This window comes from Hemiscyllium ocellatum, chromosome 32 (assembly GCF_020745735.1).
Source record: "Hemiscyllium ocellatum isolate sHemOce1 chromosome 32, sHemOce1.pat.X.cur, whole genome shotgun sequence".
Taxonomy (NCBI): Eukaryota; Metazoa; Chordata; class Chondrichthyes; order Orectolobiformes; family Hemiscylliidae; genus Hemiscyllium; species Hemiscyllium ocellatum.
Genome location: NC_083432.1, coordinates 50,452,633 through 50,478,552, shown reverse-complemented (window position 1 = coordinate 50,478,552; position 25,920 = coordinate 50,452,633). Strand labels below are relative to the sequence as shown.

Here is a 25,920-nt window from a genome sequence, read left to right as displayed (position 1 = left end):
GATTAGAAAAGTAAATGGAATATTGTCATTTGTTATTAACAGAATTGAGTATAAAAGTAAAGAATATAGGAACAAGAACAGACAATTCAGCCTCTTGACCCTGTTCTGACCCTGTTCTGCCATTTAATACAATTGCCTCTGATCAAACACCTCAGTGTCTTTTACCCCCTTCATTCCCATGTTCCTCTGTGACAGTCACCCCTGCTGTAAACATACTGAAAGACTGCACTTCCACAATCCTCTGCGGTAGACAATTTCAAAGATTCAAAACCCTCTGAGTAAAAATATTTCTCCTCATGTTTGAGCTAAGAGACAGTCCCCCTTATTTTTAAATTATGTCCTCTGGTTCTAGACGTCCCCAGCCAGAGGAACATCTCACCTACACCGAGCCTGTCCTTCCATTGAAGTACTTGGCAAGTTTCAAATAAGATTGCCTCTTATTCTTCAAAGCTTTAGAGAATGCAAGTCCAGTTGACCCAGTGTCTCTTCATAGGACAGTTCCGACATCCTTGAAACAATCTGATGGACCTTCATTACACTTTCTCTATGGAAAGAATATCTTTCCTGAGACATAGAAATGAAAATTGCATACTGTTCCCCAGGGGTGTGTCTAAACAAGCTCCTATGTTTTGTGTTAGCAGTTACTGTGGAGAAGGAAACAAGCTATGGAACTTGGGGAAATAAGAAATTATGTCTTGGAAAATTACAGAAGAAGACGTTCTGACGGTTTTAAAATACATAAAGGTAGAATAAACCACAGGGCCTGAACGGGTGTATCCCAGATCGTTGTGGGAAGTTATGAAAGAGATTGCTGGGCCCTTTGCTGAGATATTTGCATCAACAGCCAAGGGTGAAGTGCTGGAAGACTGGAGGGTGGCTAATATAGTCCCATTATTTAAGAAAGGTGGTAAGGAAAAGTCTGGGAACTATAGACTGGCGAGTCTGATGCCACTGGTAGGTACGTTGTTGGAGGGAATCCTGGGGGACAGGATTTACATGTATTTGGAAAGGCAAGGACTGATTAGGGGTACTCAACACGGCTTTGTGCATAGGAAATCATGTCTCACTAACTTGACTGAATTTTCTGAAAATTGGACAAAGAAGATTAATGAAGGCAGAATTGTCTGTATGGACTTCAGCAAAACGTTTGACAAGATTCCGCATCGTAGGCTGGTTTGTAAGGTTAGATAACATGGAATCCAGGGGGAACTAGCCAATTGGACACAAAATTGGCTTGAAGGTAGGAGGCAGAAGGGAATGGTAGAAGGATGTTTATCGGTGTGGAGGCCTGCGATCAGTAGTGTGCCGCAAGGATCGGTGCAGGGTCCACTGCTTTTCATATTTACATAATGATTTGGATATGAATATAGGAGGTACGGTTAGTACATTTGCAGATGCCATCAAAATTGGTGGTTCAGTGGACACTGAAGAAGGTTACTTCTGAATATAACAGGACCTTGATCAGATGGGCTAATGGGCCGAGAAGTGGCAGATGGATATTAAATTAGATAAATGTGAGATGTTGCATTTTGGTAAGGCCAACTAGGGCAGGACTTCTCCAGTTAATGGTAGGGGTCACGGGAGAGTTGCTGAACAAACATACCTCAAGGTACAAGTGCATAATTTCTTAAAATGGAGTCACAGGTAGACAGGGTAGCGAAGAAAACATTTGGCATGTTTGCTTGCCTTCATTGGTCAGAACATTGAGTAAAGGAATTGGGATGTCATGTTGCTGTTGTACAGGACATTGATGAGGCCACTTTTAGAACACTGCATTCAGTTCTGGCCTCCCTGCTATAGGAAAGATGTTATTAAACTTGAAAAGGTTCAGAAAAGATTGACAAGAATGTTGCCAAGCTTGGAGGGTTTGTGCTATAGGGAGAGGCTGAATACACTGGCTTTTTTCTCATGGAGCTTTGGAGGCTGAGGGGTAACCTTATAGAGGTTTATAAAATCACGAGGGGAATGGATAGGCTAAATAGGCAAAGTCTTTTCCCTGGGGTGGGGGAGTCAGAACTAGAGGGCATAGGTTTAAGGTGAGAGGGGAAAGATTTGAAAGGGACCTGAGGGGCAACTTTTTCACCCAGAGGGTGGTGCATGTATGGAACAAGCTGCCAGAGGAAGTGGTGGATGCTGGTACAATTGCAACATTTAAAAGGCATAGGGTGTAGGTTTGCTCGCTGAGCTGTGGGTGTGATATCCAGACGTTTCATTACCTGGCTAGGTAACATCATCAGTGGCGACCTCCAAGTGAAGCGAAGCTGTTGTCTCCTGCTTTCTATTTATATCTTTCTCCTGGATGGGATTCCTGGGGTTTGTGGTGATGTCATTTCCTGTTTGTTTTCTGAGGGGTTGATAGATGGCATCTAGATCTATGTGTTTGTTTATGGCGTTGTGGTTGGAGTGCCAGGCCTCTAGGAATTCTCTGGCATGTTTTTGTTTAGCATGTCCCAGGATAGATGTGTGTTGTCCCAGTTGAAATGGTGTTTTTTTCCCATCTGTGTGTAGGGCTATGAGGGAGAGGGGGTCGTGTCTTTTAGTGGCTAGCTGGTGTTCATGTATCCTGGTGGCTAACTTTCTTCCTGTTTGTCCTACGTAGTGTTTGTGGCAGTCCTTGCATGGAATTTTGTAGATGACATTGGTTTTGTCCATGGGTTGTACTGGGTCTTTTAAGTTTGTTAGTTTTTCTTTGAGAGTGTTGGTGGGTTTGTGTGCTACTAGGATTCCGAGGGGTCTCAGTAGTCTGGCTGTCATTTCTGAAACTTCTTTGATATATGGTAAGGTGGTTAGGGTTTCTGGCTGTGTTTGGTCTGCTTGTCATGGTTTGTTCTTGAGGAATCTGCACACTGTGTTTTTTGAGTATCCGTTCTTCTTGAATATGTCGTATAGGTGGTTCTCTTCTGTTTTTCGAAGTTTGTCTGTGCTGCAGTGTGTGGTGGCTCATTGGAATAGTGTTCTGATACAGCTTTGTTTGTGTGTGTTGGGATGGTTGCTGGTGTAGTTAAGTATTTGGTCAGTGTTTGTCGGTTTTCTGTGTACGCAGGTTTGTGGTTCTCCGTTGTCTTTCCTTTCGACTGTGACGTCCAGGAATGCGAGTTTGTTGTCAGTTTCTTCCTCCTTGGTGAACTTTATGCCTGTGAGGGTGTTGTTGATGATGTTAAATATCTCTTCTATCTTCTTTCGTTTTGTGATGACAAAGTTGTGTCATCTCCGTAGTGGACCCATATTTTTGGTTTGATGGTTGGTAGGGCTGTTTGTTCTAGCCTTTGCATTACTGCTTCTGCTATGAATCCTGATAGCGGAGATCCCATGGGTGTGCCGTTGGTTTGTTTGTAGATTATGTTGTTGAAAGTGAAGTGGGTGGTGAGCTACAGGTCCATTAGCTTCATGATGTTTTCGTTGGTAATGTGATTGATGGTGGGTGGGGTGTGTGTGATGGTCTCTTCTAAAAGTGTGGTAAGTGTTTCCTTTGCCAGGTCGATGTTGATGAGGTGAACAGTGCTGTTACGTCGAATGAGATCATTGTTTTGTCTTCCTCTATTTTGGTGTTTTTGATGTTTTTTAGGACTTAAAAGACCCAGTACAACCCACGGACAAAACCAACGTCATCTACAAAATTCCATGCAAGGACTGCCACAAACACTACGTAGGACAAACAAGAAGAAAGTTAGTCACCTGGATACATGAACACCAGCTAGCCACAAAAAGACACAACCCTCTCTCCCTTGTAGCCCTCCACACAGGTGGAAAAAACCCACCATTTTGACTGGGACAACACATCTATCCTGGGACAGGCTAAGCAAAGACATGCCAGAGAATTCCTAGAGGCCTGACACTCCAACCACAACGCCATAAACAAGCACATAGATCTGGATGCCATCTATCAACCCCTCAGAAATCGAACAGGAAATGACATCACCACAAACCCCAGGAATCCCATCCAGGAGAAAGATATAAATAGAAAGCAGGAGACAACAGCTTCGCTTCACTTGGAGGTCACCACTGATGATGTTACCTAGCCAGGTAATGAAACATCTGGATATCAAACCTACAGCTCAGCGAGCAAACCTACACCCTAAACCTCAACCTGAGCTACAAACCTTCACAAACCTTGCAAATTTAGAAGGCATCTGGATGGATATATAAATAGGAAGGGTTTAGAAGGTTACAAATGGGACTGGATCGGTTTAGAATGTCTGGTTGGTATGGTCAAGTTGGACCAAAAGGTCTGTTTCCATGCTGTACAGCTCTATGGCCCAATACAATTGAAACAAGACTTTACTGCTCCTGTCCTCACCTCCTCTTGTAATAAAGGCTAACATGCCATTAACTTTCCTAATAGCTTGCTGCACCTGTATTCAGCATTCAGTGACTTATCAACAAGGACACGTTAGTCCTTGTGTAATATTTCTTACATTTAAGAAATACTCCCCCTATCTATTTCACATTCACCAAGTTTATCCAAATCCTCCTGAAGCTACTTTACATCTTCCTTTGGATCTTCCAAACATCTGGATATTACATTGTGATCTATATTGTGATCAGCTGCAGCCCAAATCATGATCCTTGCAGTACCACTGAGCCACAGACTGTCAAAGTGAGAATGACCTATTTATTTCTACACTGTTTTCTGCATGCTAGCCAATCATTAATCCTTACAAGCACATCCCCTCCTATTCCATGTGCTTTAATTTTGCTAGCCAGCCCACTGTACAGAAACTTAACAAAAGTCTTCTGAAAATCCAAATATGTTGTCTATTGACTCCTCTTCATCAATTTTGTTCATAACATCCTCAAAGAACTCTCAATTCCCTTTTTGCAAATCCATGCTGACTATGCTCAATCAGATCATTGGTATCAATTAATTATGTCCTTTATGACAAATTCCAGTTTTTTTGGCATGTCCAGTAGGACCCTCACCAACTTTTGCAGAATCACCACAGAGAGCATTCTATCAGAGTGCACAACGGCCTGGTACAGTAACTGCTCTACCCAGGACCATGAGACACTCCAGAAGGTGGTGTGCACAGTCCAGATGATCACGGAAGCCAACCTCCCATCCATGGACTCCATTTACACTTCTCGTTGCCATGGAAAGGCTCCCACCCCAAAAGGTGGGGTCTTCCATCAGGTGGATGTAACAGAGGCTTGAACACACGCACCAAAAGGTTCAAGAACAGCTGTTGCCCTGCCATTATTACTCTGCTGTAAGGACCTCTCTAACTTCAAATAATGTTGATCTTGTTTTGTGCATCTCCTGTGCAGCTGTAACCCTGTATGCCTTGCTCTGTCTGAGCACCTTATGGTCTGTATGTCTTGTTTGCTGTGATTTACCAGTACTGGTCACAAAACAAGGCTTTTCGCTGTACGTAGGTACATGTGGCTACAATAAATCAAATCAAATCAAATCATTTTCCCTATTCCTGAGGTAAGGATGATGGGTTGGTAAGTTCCCTGTTTTATCCTTTGTTTCTTTCTTGAATCTTTAAGTGATGTTTGCAAGCTTCCGATCTACAGGAATCATTTCAGAAACTAAGGAATTTTGGAAGATAATCACCAAGGCATTGGATATCCTAATTGAAAATGTGTTGCTGGTTAAAGCACAGCAGGTTAGGCAGCATCCAAGGAACAGGAAATTCAACGTTTCGGGCCAGAGCCCTTCATCAGCATTCCTGATGAAGGGCTCTGGCCCGAAATGTCAAATTTCCTGTTCCTTGGATGCTGCCTAACCTGCTGTGCTTTAACCAGCAACACATTTTCAACTGTGATCTCCAGAATCTGCAGACCTCACTTTTTACTCGATTGGCTATCCTAATAGCTACTTCCTTCAACACTCTGGGATGCAGATCATCAGGTGCTGGTAACTCGAGTACAACTTTCAAATACTAATTTCCCTCAACTCCTCATTCTCCTTAGTCAACTGAACCTCTAATCCTGGGAGAACTCATGTATCTTCCTCAGCGAAAACAGACATAAGGTAATCATTTTACCTCTTGCCATTTTCTACTTGCCCACTATAAATTCTCCTAATTTTGCAGCAATGGTGGTTCGTTTGTTTTAGTTAAATGCTTTCATCTTACAGATCAACAGCACCCAAGACGCTTGACTCCATCCAGGACAAAGCAGCTGCTAGATTGGCACCACATCCACAAACATCCCCTCCCTCCACCACCGATGCTCAGTAGCATGCATTGCAGAAACTCACCAAACATCCTCAGACAGCACCATCCAAACCCATGACCATTCCATCTAGAAACACAAGGGCAGCAGATACATGGGAACACCACCACCTTCAAGTTCCCCTCCAAGTCACTCACCATCCTGACTTAGAAATATATCACCGTTCCTTCATCGTCGTTGGGTCAAAATCCTGGAATTCCCTCCCTAAGGGCATTGTGGGTCAACCCACAGCACATGGACTGCAGTGATTCAAGAAGGCAGCTCACCCCCACCTTCTCAAGGGGGAACTAGGGACGGGCAATGAATGCTGGGCCCAGCCAGTGACATCCACATCCCATAAAATGAATTTAAAAAGCTGTACATGCTTTTCCAGCTCTTTTTACGTCTTTTGCTATTAGCATTCATAATCTATTCTCCCTTTCCTAACTCTCACTCTATCACAGTTTCTTCATTCTCTTTTGCTGTATTCTAACACTTGATCCACTTTTTTCTGACAGTCTTATAAACTTTTTTTGTAAGGCTGTGTAATTTTTAATGCATCTTTGACAGCCAGAATTGACTGACCTATTGAGTTTTTGCACTATGAAGGAATGTATAATTGCTGTGGGTCATATTTCTTAAAGACAACCTATTGTCCAATATGTACAGTCGTGCCTTTAATGTATTTTCCCAATCTACCTCAGTTAATAAATTTTGTTACAAGTGTGCAGTGAATTGGTGAGACCATTTCTGGAGTACTGGGAACAGTTTTTGTCTCTTAGCTTAAGAAAGAACATAAACACATTAGAAAATGCAGAGAAATTTCACCTGACTGTTTCCCGGGATAAGGATAGGCTGGACAGTTTAGGCTTGCATATATGTATACAACTTGATTTGGATCAATGTAATTCTGTAATAAACACTGTCCAATCTCACTGGGGTCAGTATTACTCTATATCATGCAGTATAAACACAGTTGGAACAGGGTTAGTTCTGTATATTGATGCAGTATAACACTGCCAGGCTCACTTTCAGTTACTGCCTGATATCTGCAGCATTTAATTTTGACTTGGGAAGTCCCAGCCTGAAATAATAGAGAAAAGTGGAGAGAGTTCAGGGTGTGTTCACATTGAATCATGCCCACCTCAGCACCGACTCTCCCTCTGGGAGTTCAGATGCAGAGTTTATAAGGTGAACTCTATCCCAGTCCAACCTGATTCCCATACATATACCTTCTCAACTCTCCCCATTTGTGATCAGCTAAGTATGTAGATATGGGGCCACTGTTTCTAATGCTCATAAAATCTGGTCCACAATGCCCCTTGACGATCACTAAATTAAATGAATCAAAATCTTAGGTGACATCCTCTCAGTGAAAGTGGCGAGTTTGACATACTCCTTGTCTTGTTTGCAGTCTTTGACAAAGTTGACCACACCATCCTCCTCTATCAGCTCCTCTCCTTTATCCAGCTGTTACTGAAATCCTCATTCATCCCTTAACTGTAGGCTCCATATTCCAATATGCAGCTGTGACCCTCTGTAAATCTCAGCTCATCCAAAGAGCTGCTGCTGCATCTGAACAATCCACACATATGTACCCATTGTATATGTATCCAACACATATGTATCCATTGTATATGTATCCAACACATATGTATCCATTGTATATGTATCCAACACATATGTGCCCATTGTGCTCACTGACCTGCATGGATTCTTCATCTGGCAGCACTCCAAATTGTAAAATTCCCATCGTCATTTCTGAATATCTCCATAGCCTCACACCAACCTTCTCCAATTCCACAACCCTTTGAGCTCTCTGCATTTCTCCAAACCTGGCCATTACACATCCCCAATTTTGATCCTTATAAAACTGGCAGCTGTTCTTGCCTGGGACCTGGATTTGGAATTCCCTCCCCAAACCTTTATGCCTCTTTCCTTGGAAAAGTTATTGCTAACAATTTTTTATACATCCATGAAATGTGCGCATCATTGGCTGGGGACACATTTATTGCCTGTCCCTAGTTGCCCTTGAGAAGGTGAGCTACGTTCTTGTACTGCTACTGCCCACATGCTGTAGGCAGACCCACAATGCTCCATCCTCACTCCGGGGAAGGGGCGGGTTATGTTATGAAGGCAGGTTGAACAGTTGCTGCCTATATCTGTTGGAGTTTAGAAGAATGAGAGGTTCTTGAAGGGAATGGGCAGGGTGGACACTGGACGATGTTTCCACTTTTGGGAGAGACTAAAACTGGAGGACACAGATTCAGAATAAGAAGTCTCCTTTCTCAGACTCTATCAAAGGATCATTCGAGCTTGGAGACTGAGTTTTTAAAGGTATTCCAAGCTGAGGGTAATAAGGGAATAGAGAATTATGGGGCGCAGGCTGACAACTGGAGCTGAGATGAGAACCAGATCAGGCCCACTCTGAGTGAGTGATGGAGCACGTCGAACAGCCCAAGTAGCCCACTCCTATGGGGATGTGATAGGAACTAAGTTCCAAAAACCTTGAATCAACAACTATGAACAAAGAGAACGGTGAGTGATTTGGAAGGGAACTCGTGGGTGGCGATGTTCCCGTATGTCTGCTGCTCTTGTCCTTCTAGATAGAAATGGTCATGGGTAAGGAAGGAACTGTCTCAGGAGCCGTGATGAATTTCTGCTTTGCATCTTGTACACTCTGCTGCCACCATGCAACAACAGTGAAGGAAGTGAATATTGAAAGGGGTGGAGTTGGTGGCAATGAAGCCAGTTCTGGATGATGGAGTGCTCCTGGAACTGTACTCATCTATGGAACTGTACTCATCTACTGGAACTGTACTCATCTAGACTAGTAGACAGTACATCTTCTCACATGTGACTTGTGCCTTGCAGATAGCAGACAGGTTTTGGAGATGCAGGAGGTGAGTTACTTGCTGTAGAATTCCAAATCTCTGACTTGCTCAGATTTAGTTCTGCTCTGGTCAATAGCAACGTTGATGATGTAGGATTCAATGATGGCAATCCCATTGAATCTCAAGGATTCGTTCCTGGTGAAAATGATCTTTGAGTGACGCTTGTGTAGCACAACTGTTACTTGCTACATATCAAGCTCATGCCTGAAACGTCGACTCTCCTGCTCCTTGGATGCTGCCTGACCTGCTGCGCTTCTCCAGCAACACATTTTCAGCTCTTGCTACATATCAACCCAAGTTTGGATATGGTCCAAGTCTTGCTGCAGATGGACACAGGCCCCACTTAAAAACAACTGATCTTCTCACTGGGGTTTCAGGTCACTCTGTGTTAACATCTCTTTAAGTGAGCTGGTGTCAATTCTTCATTATAATTGATCCTATGAAGGTGACTTGTGACAGGTTATTTATTAAAGCTGCTTTATAAATGTAAGGTGTAGCTGAGACAATTTTAAGCAAAGTTCTGGGGAAAGAGAGAGGAGAAAGGGCTGGGACTAATTGGATAGATCTTCAAAGGAGTTGGCACAGCTGGGTGGCCCCAGTCTGTGGTGCTAATGGTTGATAACATGAACTGTTTTTTCTCCCTGTCAGAATTCTCTGTCAAACATCTGAGCAGCTGCAAAGTCCCTGTGACTGGGATCCATACCCTCCAAGCCTGAGCTTCCTCCTCCGCCACTGACGAAGCTTCTTTTGCGTTCTGAATCACTCGCCCTGTGCATCCCGAGAAATCCATTGGAACCAGGCAACTCTCCGAAACATTTGTCTGTGATGAAGGTGATGAATGGGAACATAGTCAGTTACACGTGTGGAGAAGATAGTCACTCATTACACCATCCCAAACATTCCCACAGACACTTGTTGTATGTTCAGTGTAATAAGGGATTGTCACAAGAAATGAACCCTGTCCCCAGAGTTTCCCAGTGCCCTTCAGCATTGGCGATCGCACAAACAGCTCTTCATTCACCCCCAAAGAATAACACTTCTGTTTGAAGCCCCTGCGTTTGATTTGCCATCTCCCTATTAAGTTTACACCTTTGCTTAATCCACATCTGATTTACCTGCTGATTTATCCCAAGCCCACCTGACTTAGCCCCATTTACTCCTGAAGCCTGCTGTTAGGTGCTCTGGCTGTAGACTGTCTCCACAGAGTGAATTGACAGGTTAATCCACAAGAGAAGCATCACAGAGAATCCTATTTCTGTGGTTTTCTGCCATCCTTATGCATTCCTCATCCCCTGATTCACACACACTCACCCATGTACTCACCCATGTACTCACCCACGTACTCACCCACACACTCATCCACATACTCACCTACGTACTCACCCACATACTCACCCACGTACTCACCCACGTACTCACCCACGTACTCATTCAAGGAGGACTCAACAGTCAGTTGATACACAGGCTGGTTTCCACTTCCTAATCCAGCTCAGTAACACCCCCTCCACAGCTGCCCAACTCCAAACCCACCCCCTGCCTCACATGGAACTACATCAGATGGACTGAGACCTTGTGGCTGGTCAGTTTGGCTCAGACCCCGGTTCACTAAATGTACAGCAGCTGCTGTCTGCCTTTTGAGTGAAATGAAATGAAGGATTAATGTTAGTGAGAAACCTGCTGAGGTCAGAGAAATTTCAAAATACCCGTCATTTCTGAAATAAATGCAAAACGTGATGTTCCGTCAATTTCACACAACTGTCAGAAGTGAAACTGAGAAAGCATGAAAACAGAAAATGGTTTCTCAATAATTAAATGATTCTGGAAATTATTAAATAATCAGTTGGTGTGTTGACAGGATTGATTGTGTCTCGGATTCAGGGGGACTGGGTCTTGGGGTGGTCTCGAAGATGGGAGAGGGGCAGAAGGGGATGGGGAGGGGAGCAAAAAAAGATGGGGGAAGGAGAGGATGCGCAGGTGGAAGGAGGGGATTGGCCGGGGGAATGGGGCAGGAGAGGAATTGGGGGGATGGTGTTAGGAGTGGATTGATGGGAGAATGGGGGAGGGAGGGGATGGGATTGATGTAGGGGTGGGGAATGCGGGCAGGAGGGGATTGGAGGATGTGGGAGTAGGGTGTGGGGGAATGGAGGGGATGGGGATGTGAGGTGTAGGTGATGTGGGGGCAGGAGGGGGGTGTGGGAGAATGGAGGCACACACTCACCATGATGGATGGCTGGATCCAGGATTGCGGTTTCTTCTTTTGCTGCATTATCTGATAGTTGAGACAGAGTTGCTCACCCAGCTACAGAACAAAGAGAGTGTTATCATAGAATCCCAGCAAAATTCACAAAGGTCTATCTGGGGGAGATCCCAGCATCAGCCTGCACAGTCAGTCAGTCAGAGACCATTCAACCCATCCTCTCGCTCCTGATCTGATTAATCCCAGTTCCCTCCTCTTACCCCATTAAAAATACATGTGCTTCCTCTTGACACCAGTTTCCAGTTTAGTTCCTGAGACCTAAGGTTATGGGGAGTGAAATCCTAATTTCTGCTGTAGGTGGTGGTTGGGATGTGAAAAGGCAATGAAATACAGCAGGACTGTCAGGAGCTGTCCCTGCACGGTGCACTGCATCCCTCACCACATCCTCAGATTGCCCCAGAAACATCATCATGATCATTAATGCCTCAGCCCGAGACATGTGTGCCACCCTCACACACACCTGGTCTTCATCAGGAATGTACTCATTGGTCAGACAAACCTTGAAGAGGCGGAATGCTGTCATCCAACACGTGCGACTTTGCTCATCGTCCGAGCACAGCACTCCCAGATCACTCCGGCCATTATCCGACCTGTGAAACTATTGATGGGAAGAACATTATCAACAGGAGACACACCTGAGGAGAGAGATTACTGACAGGGCGAGGGAGCTGGAACACAGTGGACTGTGGCAGTGAGTTTGGAAGGAGGAGCTCAGTGGGATTGGGAAAGTGCATTTAGGGTCAGCGGGGGAACATGGCAAATATTGAAGAGGATGATGTGGGTCAAGATCTTGCTTTTATGAGGGTAAGATAACGCAAATTTGAGTTGTGAGCGTGTGGCCTGGATCGAGGGGCAGTTTTCGATGGGCCGGACTGAGACCTAGTCTACAGTGGGTGGTGTAGTGCAGTCTGTTCCAAGGTGGAATAGCCAGGCTCAGGACTGAGGGCCTGTAACTGGGAACAGCACTGATGGTGAGGATTGACAGACGCAGACAGAGACATAGACACACACACACACAGACACACAGACAGAGAGACATGCACATAAACATATACAGACACACACACACACAAAGACAGAGAGACATGCACATAAATATATACAGACACACACACACACACACACACACACACACAAAGGTAGAGAGACACACACATAAACATACACGCACACACACAAACATACACAGACAGACAAACAGGCATACATATAAACACACACATACACAAACGGAGGGAATGGTCTCTGTGGAATGTTGATAGAGGTGGGGAGGGAAATATATCTCTGGTGGTGGGTTCTGACTGTAGGTGGGGGAAATGGCGGAGAACAATGTGATATATCTGGATGTTGGTGGGGTGGAAGGGGAGGACCAGGGGGGTTCTGACCTTGTTGCGGTTGGAGGGGTGGGGTTCAAGGGTAGAGGTCGGAATGGAGGAGATGTGGTGGACGGCATTGTTGACCATGTGGGAGGGGAAATTGTGGTCCTTGAAATAGGAGGCCATCTGGAATGTTCTGGAGTCGAATCGTCCCTCCTGGGAGCAGGTGTGGCAGAGGTGAAGAAATTGGGAGTAAGGGGTAGCATTTGTACAGGGAGGGGGTTGTGACAGCAGCTGCAGTCCAGGTAGCCAAGGGAGTCGATGGGTTTGACGTAGATGTCCATGTTGGGTCAGTCACTGGAGATGGAGATGGAGAGGTTCAGGAAGGGGAGGGAGTCTCCGAAATGGCCCAGATGAATTTGAGGTCAGGGTGGAAGGTGTTTGAGAAGTTGATGAACTGTTCTACCTTCTTGTGGGAGCACGAGGTGGCGCCGATACTGTCATCAATGTAGTGGAGGAGAAGGTGTGACTATGGAAGATGGATTATTCCACATACCCAACAAGGAGGCAGGCATGGCTGGGCCCATGCAGGCGCCCATGGCTACCCTTTGGTCTGAAGGAAGTGGGAGGAGTCAAAGGAGAAGCTGTTGAGGGTGAGGACCAGTTCGGCCAATCGAATGAGTGTGTTGGTGGAAGGGTACAGGAGAGGGAGAAATTGAGGGCTGGGAGGCCTTCCCCATGCTGAATGGATGCGTACAGGGACTGGGTGTCCATGGTGAAGATAAGGTGTTGGGGGCTGGGGAAACTAATGCCATGGAGGAGGAGAAGGGCGTGGGTGGTGTCCTGAATGCATGTGGAGAGTTCCTGGAGCAAGGGGGACCGAATGGTGTCAGGATATGAGGAGATACGTTCAGTGGGGCAGGAGCAGGTGGAGACAATGGGTCGACCAGACCAGTCAGGTTTGTGAATTTTGGGTAGGATAGAGAACTGGATGGTGTGAGGTTCTGGGACTATGAGGTTGGAGATCCCCTGAGGTGATGAGGTTGTGGATGATCTGGAAGATAATGGTTTGGTAATGGAAGGTGAGGTTGTAGTCTAGGGGGCAGTAGGAGGAGGTGTTCGTGAGTTGGTGCCTGACTTTGGCAATGTAGAGGTCAATGTGCCAAATTACCACTGCTCTGCGTTCTTCCCCCAACCTCCCTCCCCTCTCCGCTGGTTTGATGGTGAGGATGGGGTTGGAGCAGAGGGATTGGATGGTTGTGGTTTGTGAGGGTGAGAGGTTGGAGTGGGGGAGAGGGGTGGACATGTTGAGGCGGTCAACGTCACAGAGGCAGCAGTTATAGATACCCAAAGCACATTCACATGAACTGCAGTAAATCCTACCACCTGGTGGTTAATATCTGAATTACACAGACACACTCACAGTTAGACACACACACAATACGCTGTTCTACCTTGATGCAGAATCCAAAATCCGTTGGTGTGTTGTACATCTTTCTGTTTGTTACCGTGTAAATGTTACTCTCATTCACATCAGCAAAATACTGAAGGTGCCTCGGTTCCTGGCAAATAAAGCAGAAGAAGAAGAAGGACAGGAATATAAGGATGGGGAGCCGGCACAACTGCATTGCAAAGAAAGACTATTTCTTCAGTATTTTTCACTTCACTGAACATCCTGAAGTCCTTTCCAGTCAAATAGGTCATTTCTGAAATATAGTCTTATGATCCCAGCAAATATGAATGCTGGACAAGTTAGATCTCGAAATGAAACCTGGCTACATAGATCATATGTTTAATTTTTGCAGTTGGCTACTGTGGTGATTAGTTACTGAAATATATTCACTCATGGCTGCAGATATTGTTCAAGAACATGTTTATTACAAAAAAGAAGTGAACAAACAAAAGCTATATAAAGAAGACAGAAAGATCTTAAACTTCAAACATCAAAACAAAATTTCAATCTGTTCCAATACTATCAGTTAGGGAGATTCAATCCCAGGGAAGGATCTCTGGGATCTTAGCTATTTTTAAATCATTAATATTTTCTTTGGACTGTGGACAGTTTTGTAATTTTTTTCCAAGTCCTCTGGCATGAACCTTTCACAATTCTGATAGCCGAAACCTTTTCAGTTCTAACAGCCTCCAACTAGATTTCCATCCAACCTCCCCTTGCTTGGGAACTCCACAGGCTAGAAACTGCTGAGGGAACTGGTCAAGTTGAACTGATGCCATGGCTCATTCACACCAACCTCAGAGGGCAGGTATCTCACCTAGTGCAGGAAAATCGACTCAAGGTAATTCCAGGTGCACTGAGCGCTGACATTGCTTCAGTCCAGTTTATTTTACAGGAGCTGTCAGAGGTGATGAATCATTGAGACACTGGGCAGCGTCCGGGTTCAAGCAGGACCAGAATGGAGTAGGCAGAGGTAGACGTGTCAGTTAGTCTGGCTCATATGGCTGCTGATGCAAGTGTGATCTGTGGTTCCATTTGTGCCTCTGTGCCTGAAGGTATTGGTTCAATCTCCATCCCAGACACTCCCAGCAAAGGGAGAGTGAGACCAGGCTGCACTCACCCAATTCTGTCTTGAAAATTAAATCTGAATCCACGTCAACCATGACCCAGTGTGTTCCAGATCATAACACATCACTAAGGGAAAAGCATTCTCCTCATCTTCTCACTATGTCTCTCTCTCTCTCTCCAAATCTGTGTCCCTTGGTTGCCAACAGTCCTGCCACTGGGAACAGTTTCTCCTGGTTTAAACAGGACAAAGGGAAGGTTGAACGCTCACTGATAACATCTGCCCCTTTCTTCTACTGTCCTTACTTTGCACTCCATTCCTTATTTCAGACAGAATAAATGAAACACTTGGGAATGAAAGGGCCTGTAACAGCTGGACAGGGAACTGAAGCAAGGGCCTGGAGCAGCGAGCTGGAGTGAGCAGTGGTACTCAGGCTGCAGGGAGGTTTGTGGGGGGGCGGGGAGGGGTGCCTCAGGATTCTGCTCTTTTGGAAATAAATCTAAAGCCTCTGTTTGATACACAATATAATTTCAAAGGGAACACAAAGCTCTGAAATGGAATGAAGAGGATAGTAACAGACTTCAGGAAAAGATAAAATGGGAAAATGGATAAGAAAAACACAGCTGAGGTATAACTCACAGAAGCGTGGTGAGATACATCATGGTGGAAAGAATGAGAGAAAAAAAGGGTATGATTGTAAAGGGTGTGTAGGGTATAGGTACAAATATTTGGATATGACAGAACAAATTGAGAAGGCTGTAAAAAATACAGGCTTTATAACTTTATAATTCTAGTTCACTGCAACAATTTGCCAAGCCCCTTTCAGCAACCCCTTTTAAACCCCTGACCTCTACCATCCAGAAGGATGAAGGCAACAAATAGACAAGAATACCACCATCTGAAAGTTTCCTCTAATCCTCACACCAGAGTCAACCTGCCTGGTTTAAAATGTAAACAAAGCCTGACCGTTAACTGTCCATCATCATTCACAAGTGCACTCTCTATGACAATGCCTCTGTCAACCAGAGTCCACTTACAAATTCATCCATACTCTCCTCTCGTGCAGTATAAAGGACAGTTTCCCCCTGAATGGTATTCTTATGAAAAGTCCTGATGGGCGCAAGACAAAGTGTATATACGTTTAGCAATATACAGCTCAAAATGGCTGAGTCTAGGGCATTACCCTGGGGACCTCTGGTCAAGATGTCCTTGGACTGAGATGACTGACATCCAATAACTACTACATCTTCCTTTGTGTTAGGTATGACTCCAATGTGCAAAGAACATTGCCCCAGTTCCCAGTGACTCCAGTGTTGCCAGGCCTCCTTAATGCCACACTCAGTGAAATATGGCCTTGATGTTGCTTGGAGTCACTCTGACCTCACCGCTGCGATTCAGCTCCTTTGTCCATGTTTAATCAAGGCTATAATGAGGCCAGGTACGGAGTAGTCTTGTCAGAGAGCAGGTTATTGCTAAGTAATGGTCATTTGATGTCACTGTTGATTGAGTACAATGAGATTCATGTAAATCAAAGGTGTATAACAGATGAAGCGAGAGCATGCTGCTGGAAAGCACAGCAGGTCAGGCAGCATCTGGAGGAGCAGGTGAATCGACATTTCAGGCCGAAGTCCTTCATCAGTCAGAGAGAAGACACCACTTTAGAATGAGGATGTGAAGAGAGAATTCTTAGACATTACTCTTGCGAGTTCTAATTGATAACCTACCAACACAGGTTTTTATCAAGAAACAATGTAGTATATAAGCCATTGGAGAACGTTACTTAGAGATGAGACCCAATAGCATCAGGAACAGTGTAAATGCAGACCCAGAGTCTGAAGAGATTTCCTACAAGATGATCCCAATGAGCAGAAAGCAGCATTGGCTTAAATAACAATATAACGAATCAATATACCTTGCCATCACTTTGCTGTTAATCAGGAGCAAACTGGGACAGAAATTGACTGGTTTGGGTTTGCTCTGCTTTTTGTGGACAAGACATACCTGGGAGGTTTCCCAAAGCCAGTTTTGCAGCTTTCCTGGGACAGCTGATTAGAGGTGGGGTTGGTTCTGGAACACAAGTCTTTAGGAATATTTCTGGAATGTTGTCAGGGCTTATAGCCTATGCTGGCAGAAGACCATAAGAACATAGGAACGTAATAAATAGTACCAGTAGCAAACCATTTTAAACATTCAACTCAACTCTGCCAAACATCACAACTGATCTTCAACTTTATTTCACTTACCCACATCGTCACTATAAACTTTAATTCCCTCAGTACCCAAACCTCTATTGATCTCTGACCTGAACAGACTGAGTAAACCTCTACCTCTAGGATATAGAATGCCAAAATGTGCAACCCTTTCAGTGAATAATCTTCATTATCAATGGCCAACTCCTTACTCTAGGCTCCCTCGCTAGGGAAAATACTTTCCCTTCTCAATCCTGTCAAAACGTAAGAACTGGATGCCGGTTAATGAGAACTCCTCACATTCTTCCAAACTCTCGGAAATATAGCTCTACTTAATCTCTCCTCAGGGGACAACCCTTTGTTGCTAGGAACTGGTCGAATGAATCTGAACTACACCATCTCTAAGGTAAATCTAACTTTCTTTCAGCTGGAGACCAAAGCCGTGTCTCCTTGCAGCAAGACCTTCTCAACTCTTCTATTTCAATCTTTAAACTAACACACCAATTGATTTCCTCACTGTTTACCCCTGCCTATTCATTTACAAGGACCGCCAGATCCTCAATGAATACTCTCAGGTTCCAGGTTAAAAGTTATGTTAATAAGACTATGATGTGAATCAAGAAGGTAACAGTTGACGTTAGTAGTCACGTGTAAGTGTCTGAGAAGAGAGATGGAATGAGCTGTAGCAGAGAGAAAGATGAACTTCCCAAGAAATGCAGAGTGTACCTTGATACAAACAGTTTTGAAGATACATACCAGAGGTAGATCTAAGTCACTCACAGACAGAGAAACCTCCCTGGTCAGATCCAAGTAATATTCAAAATGAAATCCAACCACAAATCAAATACCAACATTCCCCAGTTTTACATCAGTTAGTAATATTCTGCTTTACAACTTCTTAATTCTGTCACTCATTGATATTTTCAATTATCACAAATTCTGCAAAACAATCAACATTTGAATGATGTCAGTCTGTGTCTGACCCTCCACATGTTGACTGCCAAGCATCAGAAAACATCAAACAACCTGATAATCCCCCAAACTAGTTTCGCAATCTTCAAAAACCTGAATTTACACTAAATCTGTTGCCTCAGTTGTTGAATGCACTTTTAAGTCTTTAAAGAATTTTGTAACAACAACACACAAAGGAACATGAGCCTTTAGTTCCCTCTGTATGTTTGAAAGCTGCTTTAGTGTAGGAGCCTGTCATTAATTTCAGGATTTAACTTGACAGATTCTCAGGCCACAGATAGTTCAAGTCCCTTCTCTTTCGACATTATACACTCATGGGGTCAGCTAATCAGTGAGAAAGTGGTTAATGCTTCAATTTAAGTAAGAGAATGCTTCAGATCCAACAGTAAAATGATATGTCATAAACATTTACTAGAAGTAAACTTATGCAATTGGTTATGAATGATAACCTTGAGCAATATCTGCACAGCCATTGCCATGGACAGAACAATGAAAAACTATAGGTTCCCCATGCTCCTGCACAATTCAAAAAAGATGCAAACTTTGAAGATATTCCTCTTATTTGCTGAGAATGATTCTCTATGTGTGAATGCATTTTGCTGCTAGCAATATAAATGAGCAATGTTATGTGCTCAACTGATTATTTGCAATTGATTAGTAGCAGTGCATTCAGGATTACTTAGTAAGTAGAAGCTCAGTAGCAGCAGTGTGTACCATCTGTAAGATGCTTAATCAGCACCTTCCATAACCTCGACCATCTAGAAGGACATGGGCAGCAGATATATGTGGGAACACCATAACCTGAAGGTTCCTCTCTAAGCCACTCACCATCTTGGAACTATATTGCCATTCTGTCAATAGGTCAAAATCTTGGAATTCCTTCTCCAACAGCATTGTGGGTGAACCTATACTACCTGGACTGCAGTGGTTCAAGAAGGTAGCTCACCCCCACCTTCTTAAGGGACAACCAGGGATGGGTAATAAATGCTGGCCCAGCCGGTTAATGGCTATGTTCCATCATAAAATTGCAGAGGTGAGGTGAGAGTGAGGTGAGAGTGACTGCTTTTAATATCAAGGCTTCTTTTGGTATCAAGGATCCCTAGCAAAACTGTGCTCAATGGGAATCAGGTGGAAAAGTCTCCATTATTTGGAGTCATGCCTGGTACATAGGAAGATGGTTGTGGCTGTTGGAGGTCAGTCAATCTCCGCAGGAGTCCCTCAGGGTAGCGCTCGAGGCTCAACAATCTTCAGCTGCTTCAACAATGACCTTGCCTCCATCATAAGGTCAGAGTAAGGATGTTTGCCAATGATTGCACAATGTTCAGAACCATTCACAGCTCCTCAGATACTGAAGCAGAACAAGTCTATTTACAGCGAGTCCTGGACAGCATCCAGGCTTGGGCTGATGAGTGACAACTAACATTTGCACAGCACAATTGCCAGGCATGAGCATCTCCAACAAGAGACAATCTAACCATCTCTCCTTGACGTTCAGTGGCATTGCCATCACTGATTCCCCTTTATCAATAAGTTGGGGTTATCATCAACCAGGAGCTGAATTGGATTAGCCACAGAAATACTCTGGCCACAACAGCAGGTCAAAGGCTAGGAATTCTGCAGAGCTTAGCTCATCTCCTGTCTTCTGCATATCATTTATAAGACATAATGAAAAATGTTATTAGTTATCCCAACTTGCTGGGATAAGTACGGCTCCCACAAAACACTTGGCATTATCCAGGACAAAGCAGCCCACTTGACTGTTCCCACTTTCACCATCTACTCCCTACACCAGCAATGCTCAGTGGCAACAGTGTGTATTACCTCCAATATTCACAACAGTAACTCACACAGCCAAATTCGACATCACCTTCCAAACCTGCCACCTCTACCAGATCGGAACATGGCTGCAGATGTTTGGCAAAACCACTACCTGAAAGCTCCCCTCCAAGCTACACACATTCCTGGTTTGGATATACATGAAGATGGCAGCAGCAGCAGAGTGGGAGGTGTTTTCAGGCTCTGTGTCTGTACACTCCAGTTCTAGCTGTCCTGGCTGGACACATTATTCTTTGGTTTTTTTTGTTTTGTTTCTTAATTTCTCTTTTGTATCAAAGTTCACCTTTTCTTCTTTTCTGCAGCCATGGTGGAGGAAGGTGATTGCGAGGGCCTGTGGTGGTGATGGCAGTGTGGTGGATCCGATGTCCATTCCTGGTGGCCATGGCTTTATCGAAGGCTTCATTGTCAGTGGGTCTGGTCTGACCCTCCTGGTGGTGGCAGGGTGGCGGTTTCAGCAGCACCGGGCTGGTTCCGGTTCCTTCCCCATGGCTTCAGGTGGTGACAGCTTGAACAATGGCTTCAGCATCGGCAATTTGGTGGGTCCGATCTGTCCCTGCTGGCTATGGTGGCGATGCAGTGTAGGATCCTTTGGTGTCAGTTTTGGCCGTGGCAGCATGGTGGGTCAGGTCTGGAAATCCTTGTTTTGGCTGCTTCAGGGATAGCTTTAGCAGCAGCAGCAGCCCATAGCCACACCATAACCCCAGGAGCCGTGGGGTGGGGGGGAGGGTAGAAAGAGATTAACTTTGTCTTAATCTTGTCTCAATTATTTCTTTTTAAAATTTCTGTAATTAAATCGGTGTCAAATTAAATCATAGAGTCCTAGAGATGTACAGCATGGAAACAGACCCTTTGGTCCAACCTGTCTATGCTGATCAGATATCCCAATCCAATCTAGTCCCACCTGCCAGCACCCGGCCCATATCCCTCCAAACCCTTCCTATTCATATACCCATCCAAATGCCTCTTAAATGTTGCAATTGTACCAGCCTCCACCACATCCTCTGGCAACTTATACAAATCTCACTGTATTTTCATAAATACAAGTGACAATAAATTGCTATTCTAAATATATCATCATTCTTTCTGTGTCACTGGGTTAAAATCCTGGAACTCCTCCCTAACAGCATCCTAATAGGGTGGACCTATATTGAGTGGCATGGTTCTCCAGGACAGGTGACCACCACTTCTCCAGAACAATCAGGGAACGGCGTAAAATATTGGTTTAGCCAGAAATAACCGTGTTCAGCAAATTAATACAAAAATGCACTGCACTCATAGTTCTTTTGGTTTTCACCAAAATGTAACAACTGGTTTACTATAAACCAGCCAAGTTTGTAATGGGGCAGAACTCCCCGGCTAAATGGGGCAGAGCTCCCCGGCTAAATGGGGCAGAACTCCCCGGCTAAATGGGGCAGAACTCCCCGGCTAAATGGGGCAGTGCTCCCCGGCTAAATGTGACAAGTTTTCAACTTTTTGTGAAATAACCAAGAGTTTGGGGAGCCAGCTACTTTCTGCACGGGAATGCCTTGGCCAATCAGGGTCGACTTTCCAACCAATTTGCTGCTGCAGTACAGAAACCATTGAGCTGGTTTGTAATTTGGTATTCTTGTATTTGCCCCTCTGAGCAGGAGATGAAAAGCTTTGACATCGAGTCTTTGTTAATCTCAATTTAGGAATCAATTGTGTCACCTGATGCAAATTTGAATAGACCAGAACCATGTGACACCTTCCTGTGATGTATGAAATGATTTATATAATATATAGATATATATATGTGTACGGTGATATATATATATACTAGGAGAATGTTATTGAATGCACAATACAGAACTGATGTCAGCACTTACCTTGGACATTCCCTTAGTGGAGTAATACAGCCCAGATCTCCTCAGGAAGAAATACAAACGTCTCCAAGTTTTCTTTCCTTTATCCTTAACGTGGAGAAACCCCTGAATCTCAGGACAGTTCTGAGCATTGAGAAAATTCTGGAGCGAAGAAAAAGTTTTGTTTAAATTACTGATGATTAAACAAAGCTTCTTAGGCCTTTTGATAATGTGAGCCGTTCAGGGGAAGAGCCCTCTACAAATCATGCTGGGCCTTTCTCCATTCAGAACCACCTTTACCTGTGACTGCCACAGCTCATTGCATGACCCTGCCATTCAGACCAGTCCAATCAATCAGAATCACCAGATGGATGTCTCAGCATCAGCCCAGGCACCAAACATTATAATGGCAAACACAGCGCTGCCAATCCAGCAAAGTCTACATTCCTAACATCTGGAGTCTTGAGCCAAAATTGGGAGAGCTGTCTCAGACTCATCAAGCAACAGCCTGACATAGTCATACTCACGGAATCATCCCTTAGAGACTCCTGTCCTTAGATACAACTTCCGAGATAACACCCAGATTGTCCCTAGGTATATCCACTCTCACTAGCAGGACAGACCCAGACCCTCAGTCATTGTGGAGGCAAAGTCCTATCTTCACACTGAGAATAACCTCCAGGGTTCTGTGGCAGTCTCACTGTGCTAAAAGGGACAGACTTTGAGCAGATCCAGCAGCTCAAAATTGGGTGTCCATGAGGTGCTGTGGTAATTAGAAGCAAAATTGTATTCAATCAATCCATAACCCACGAACCAGCATTATCTCCACTCTCATTCCCACCAAATCAGGGTATTAACCCTGGTTCAATTAGGGCAGCGCTATGAGGTGATAACCTGGGGAAGCTACAACACAGAACAATTTACACACCAAACTGCAGCTGCATGATGCTGTAGAAGGGGTCAAGCAATCCCAGTAAACAGACAAGTCTTTTCCCTGGGGTGGGGGTGGGGGGGTCCAGAACTAGAGGGCATAGGTTTTGGGTGTACCTCACCTGTGTGAGCATGAGTGTGTCAGGGTGTAACTCACCTGTGTGAGCTGTGAGTGTGTCAGAGTGTATCTCACCTGCGTGTGCTGTGAGTGTGCCAGGGTGTACCTCACCTGTGTGAGCTGTGTGTCAGGGTGTAACTCACCTGTGTGAGCCTGTGTGTCAGCGTGTATCTCACCTGTGTGTGCTGTGAGTGTGTCAGGTTATATTTCACCTGTGTGAGCTGTGGGTGTGTCAGGTTATATCTCACCTGTGTGAGCTGTGAGTGTGTCAGCGTGTATCTCACCTGTATAAGCTGTGAGTGTGTCAGGTTGTATCTCACCTGTGTGAGCTGTGGGTCTGTCAGGGTGTGTCACAGCTGTGGGAGCTGTGGGTGTGTCAGCGTGTATCTCACCTGTATGAGCTGTGAGTGTGTCATCCCTGTGTGAGCTGTGAGTGTGTCAGTGTGCATCTCACCTGTATGAGCTGTGAGTGTGTCAGAGTGTGTCATCCCTGTGTGAGCTGTGAGTGTGTCAGTGTGCATCTCACTTATGTGTGCTGTGAGTGTGTCAGAGTGTATCTCAGCTGCATGTGCTGTGGTTATGTCAGTGTGTAACTCACTTGTGTGAGCTGTGAGTGTGACAGAGTGTATCTCACCGGTGTGTGCTGTGAGTGTGTCAGGGTGTATCTCACCTGTGTGAGTTGTGAATGTGTCAGTGTGTATTTCACCTGTGTGTGCTGTGAGTGTGTCAGTTTGTATCTCACCTGTGTGAGCTGTGAGTGTGCCAGGGTGTATCTCACCTGTGTGAGCTGTGAGTGTGTCAGGTTGTACCTCACCTGTGTGTGCTGTGAGTGTGTCAGGTTGTATCTCACCTGTGTGAGCTGTGAGTGTGTCAGGGTGTATCTCACCTGTATAAGCTGTGAGTGTGCCAAGGTGTACCTCACCTTTGTGAGCTGTAGCTGTGTCCGTGTGTATCTCACCTGTGTAAGCTGTGAGTGTGTCAGGTTGTATCTCACCTGTGTGTGCTGTGAGTGTGCCAAGGTGTACCTCACCTGTGTGAGCTGTGGCTGTGTTAGTGTGTATCTCACCTGTATAAGCTGTGAGTGTGAAACTCCTGCGTTTGCATCCAGGGTTCCTGCTACCAAGTGCACCGGGAAAAATGGCTGTTCAGAAACATAAACATGACCATTAAATTGTTTTTTAAAAACTTCTCATTCATTTAAAGTAGTAATTTTCGAGATTGCTTTTTCAATGCAAATCTATCTGTCTTTAAACTAACATGACATGGAGATGCCGGTGTTGCACTGGGGTATACAAAGTTAAAAATCACCGAATACCAAGTTATAGTCCAACAGGTTTATGTGGAAATACCAGCTTTTGCAGTGCTGCTAGCTAGCTAGTACATCCAAATAAACCTGTTGGACTATAACCTGGTGTTGTGTGATTTTTAACTTTGAAACTAACAATACATTATCTCTTCATATTTTAATCCCATAGTTTTCTGTCCAATTAAAATTGGATCTGTAGCTGTTTTTGGTTTAATTTTCTTTGTTCTGACATTTCTCCTTACCCCAAGTCCCAATTCTGGAGGGACCATGGTTAGGTGACTGTCTTGACTCATCACTCTCAAGGCATATACACAGCTGGAGCAAACAGCTCAGATGACATATAGTTGGGCTATCATGGTACACAACACATGGACAGGCTATTTAACTGCAGTATTGTGCACATGGTCAAGGTATATAGCTAAGGTATGCAGCAAGTAATGAGGGAGTATGGCTATATACAGAGCACAGAGGTCAGGTCTACAGCTAGTGTAGACAGCACAGTTAGTGTATGCAGTGAGCTTTTACATCTGATAGATGTTTAAACTAATGGGAATTCAAAAGAGAATTTGATTTAATTCCCAGCTCTGAAACAAATCGTTCAGCTAACCATGTCTGTGAAGCTGATTGTGTTCTGAGTGAACAGTTCCCACGCTATACTGTTCCATTCTATTGCTTTGTGCCTTTTCAAACATACACAGTGAAAAAAAAATCACATTTACTTCAGAGTCAGATTTTCTTTCAAACTCAGTGGCAAGTTGTTTCCAAATATTTGCACCATCTTAAGTGAGGAACAAACACAAACCGTTAAAGAGTTGATCCGAAGTTCCTGAAGGTTTGATTGTTTCGGGGGATAATTAGAAGGTTTTAATATTTTATACATCAACTATGATCACAATAAACTTGTCAATGGCTGAAATATCTGATACTTCCATTCAGTACTTGAGACAATTCTACTTCAGTTATGATATAAATGTAGTCATGTAACCATAGCAATGGAGCACTGATTTATGGAATCAATCTGATGCACAAACCCAATCTCAGTAACATCCTACCTCGGGATTCCTGAAGAATTCATATTTTGCATAATGTTTTCTGAAGATGAACCTGCTGCCACTGTTAATCAGCCAGGATTTCTGCACCTCAATCAGTGACTCATGATCCTCCAGGCACCTCTCTGAGAGACAAAGTCAGAAATGGGTTGTGTACATTAATTATACAAAGCAAAGTAAGGAGAGGGTTAGTTACCATCAGCACTCCAAAATACATTTTATAACTTCTCTAAATAAAAACTGAAAGAACTACAGATGCTGTAAATCAGAAACAAAAACAGAAATTGCTAGAAAAGCTCAGCAGGTCTGGCAGCATCTGTGAAGAGAAATCAAAGATAGCCTTTTGGGTCCAGTGACCCTTCCTCAGAACTGGGCCCGAAACGTTAACTCTGATTTCTTTTCACAGATGCAGCCAGACCTGCTGAGCTTTTCCAGAAACTTCTGTTTTTGTTTACAACTTCCTATCCACCATGGGACCTGGTCACCTTCTCAATAAATACAGGGTTTGTGTTCCCACAGCCTCATGCAGAAAATCATTTGACAAACTGATGG

At 44.3% G+C, this 25,920-nt stretch overlaps 1 protein-coding gene across 3 annotated transcripts in view; it reads right to left on the bottom strand.

Annotated features, from left to right (window-relative positions):
* The window catches only part of LOC132830785 (growth factor receptor-bound protein 7-like), a 117,080-nt gene that overhangs the window by 15,083 nt on the left and 76,077 nt on the right, over positions 1-25,920 (bottom strand). For 2 of the 3 annotated variants that reach the window (XM_060848630.1, XM_060848632.1), the window contains 7 exons: positions 25,372-25,493; positions 24,080-24,154; positions 21,990-22,127; positions 14,081-14,188; positions 11,810-11,908; positions 11,272-11,352; positions 9,757-9,873 (listed from right to left, as the gene is read on the bottom strand). In XM_060848630.1, the coding sequence (XP_060704613.1) occupies positions 9,757-9,873; positions 11,272-11,352; positions 11,810-11,908; positions 14,081-14,188; positions 21,990-22,127; positions 24,080-24,154; positions 25,372-25,493 (740 nt within the window). The remainder of the gene's footprint in view (positions 1-9,756; positions 9,874-11,271; positions 11,353-11,809; positions 11,909-14,080; positions 14,189-21,989; positions 22,128-24,079; positions 24,155-25,371; positions 25,494-25,920) is intronic. The other variant, XM_060848631.1, reaches the window with a different exon arrangement.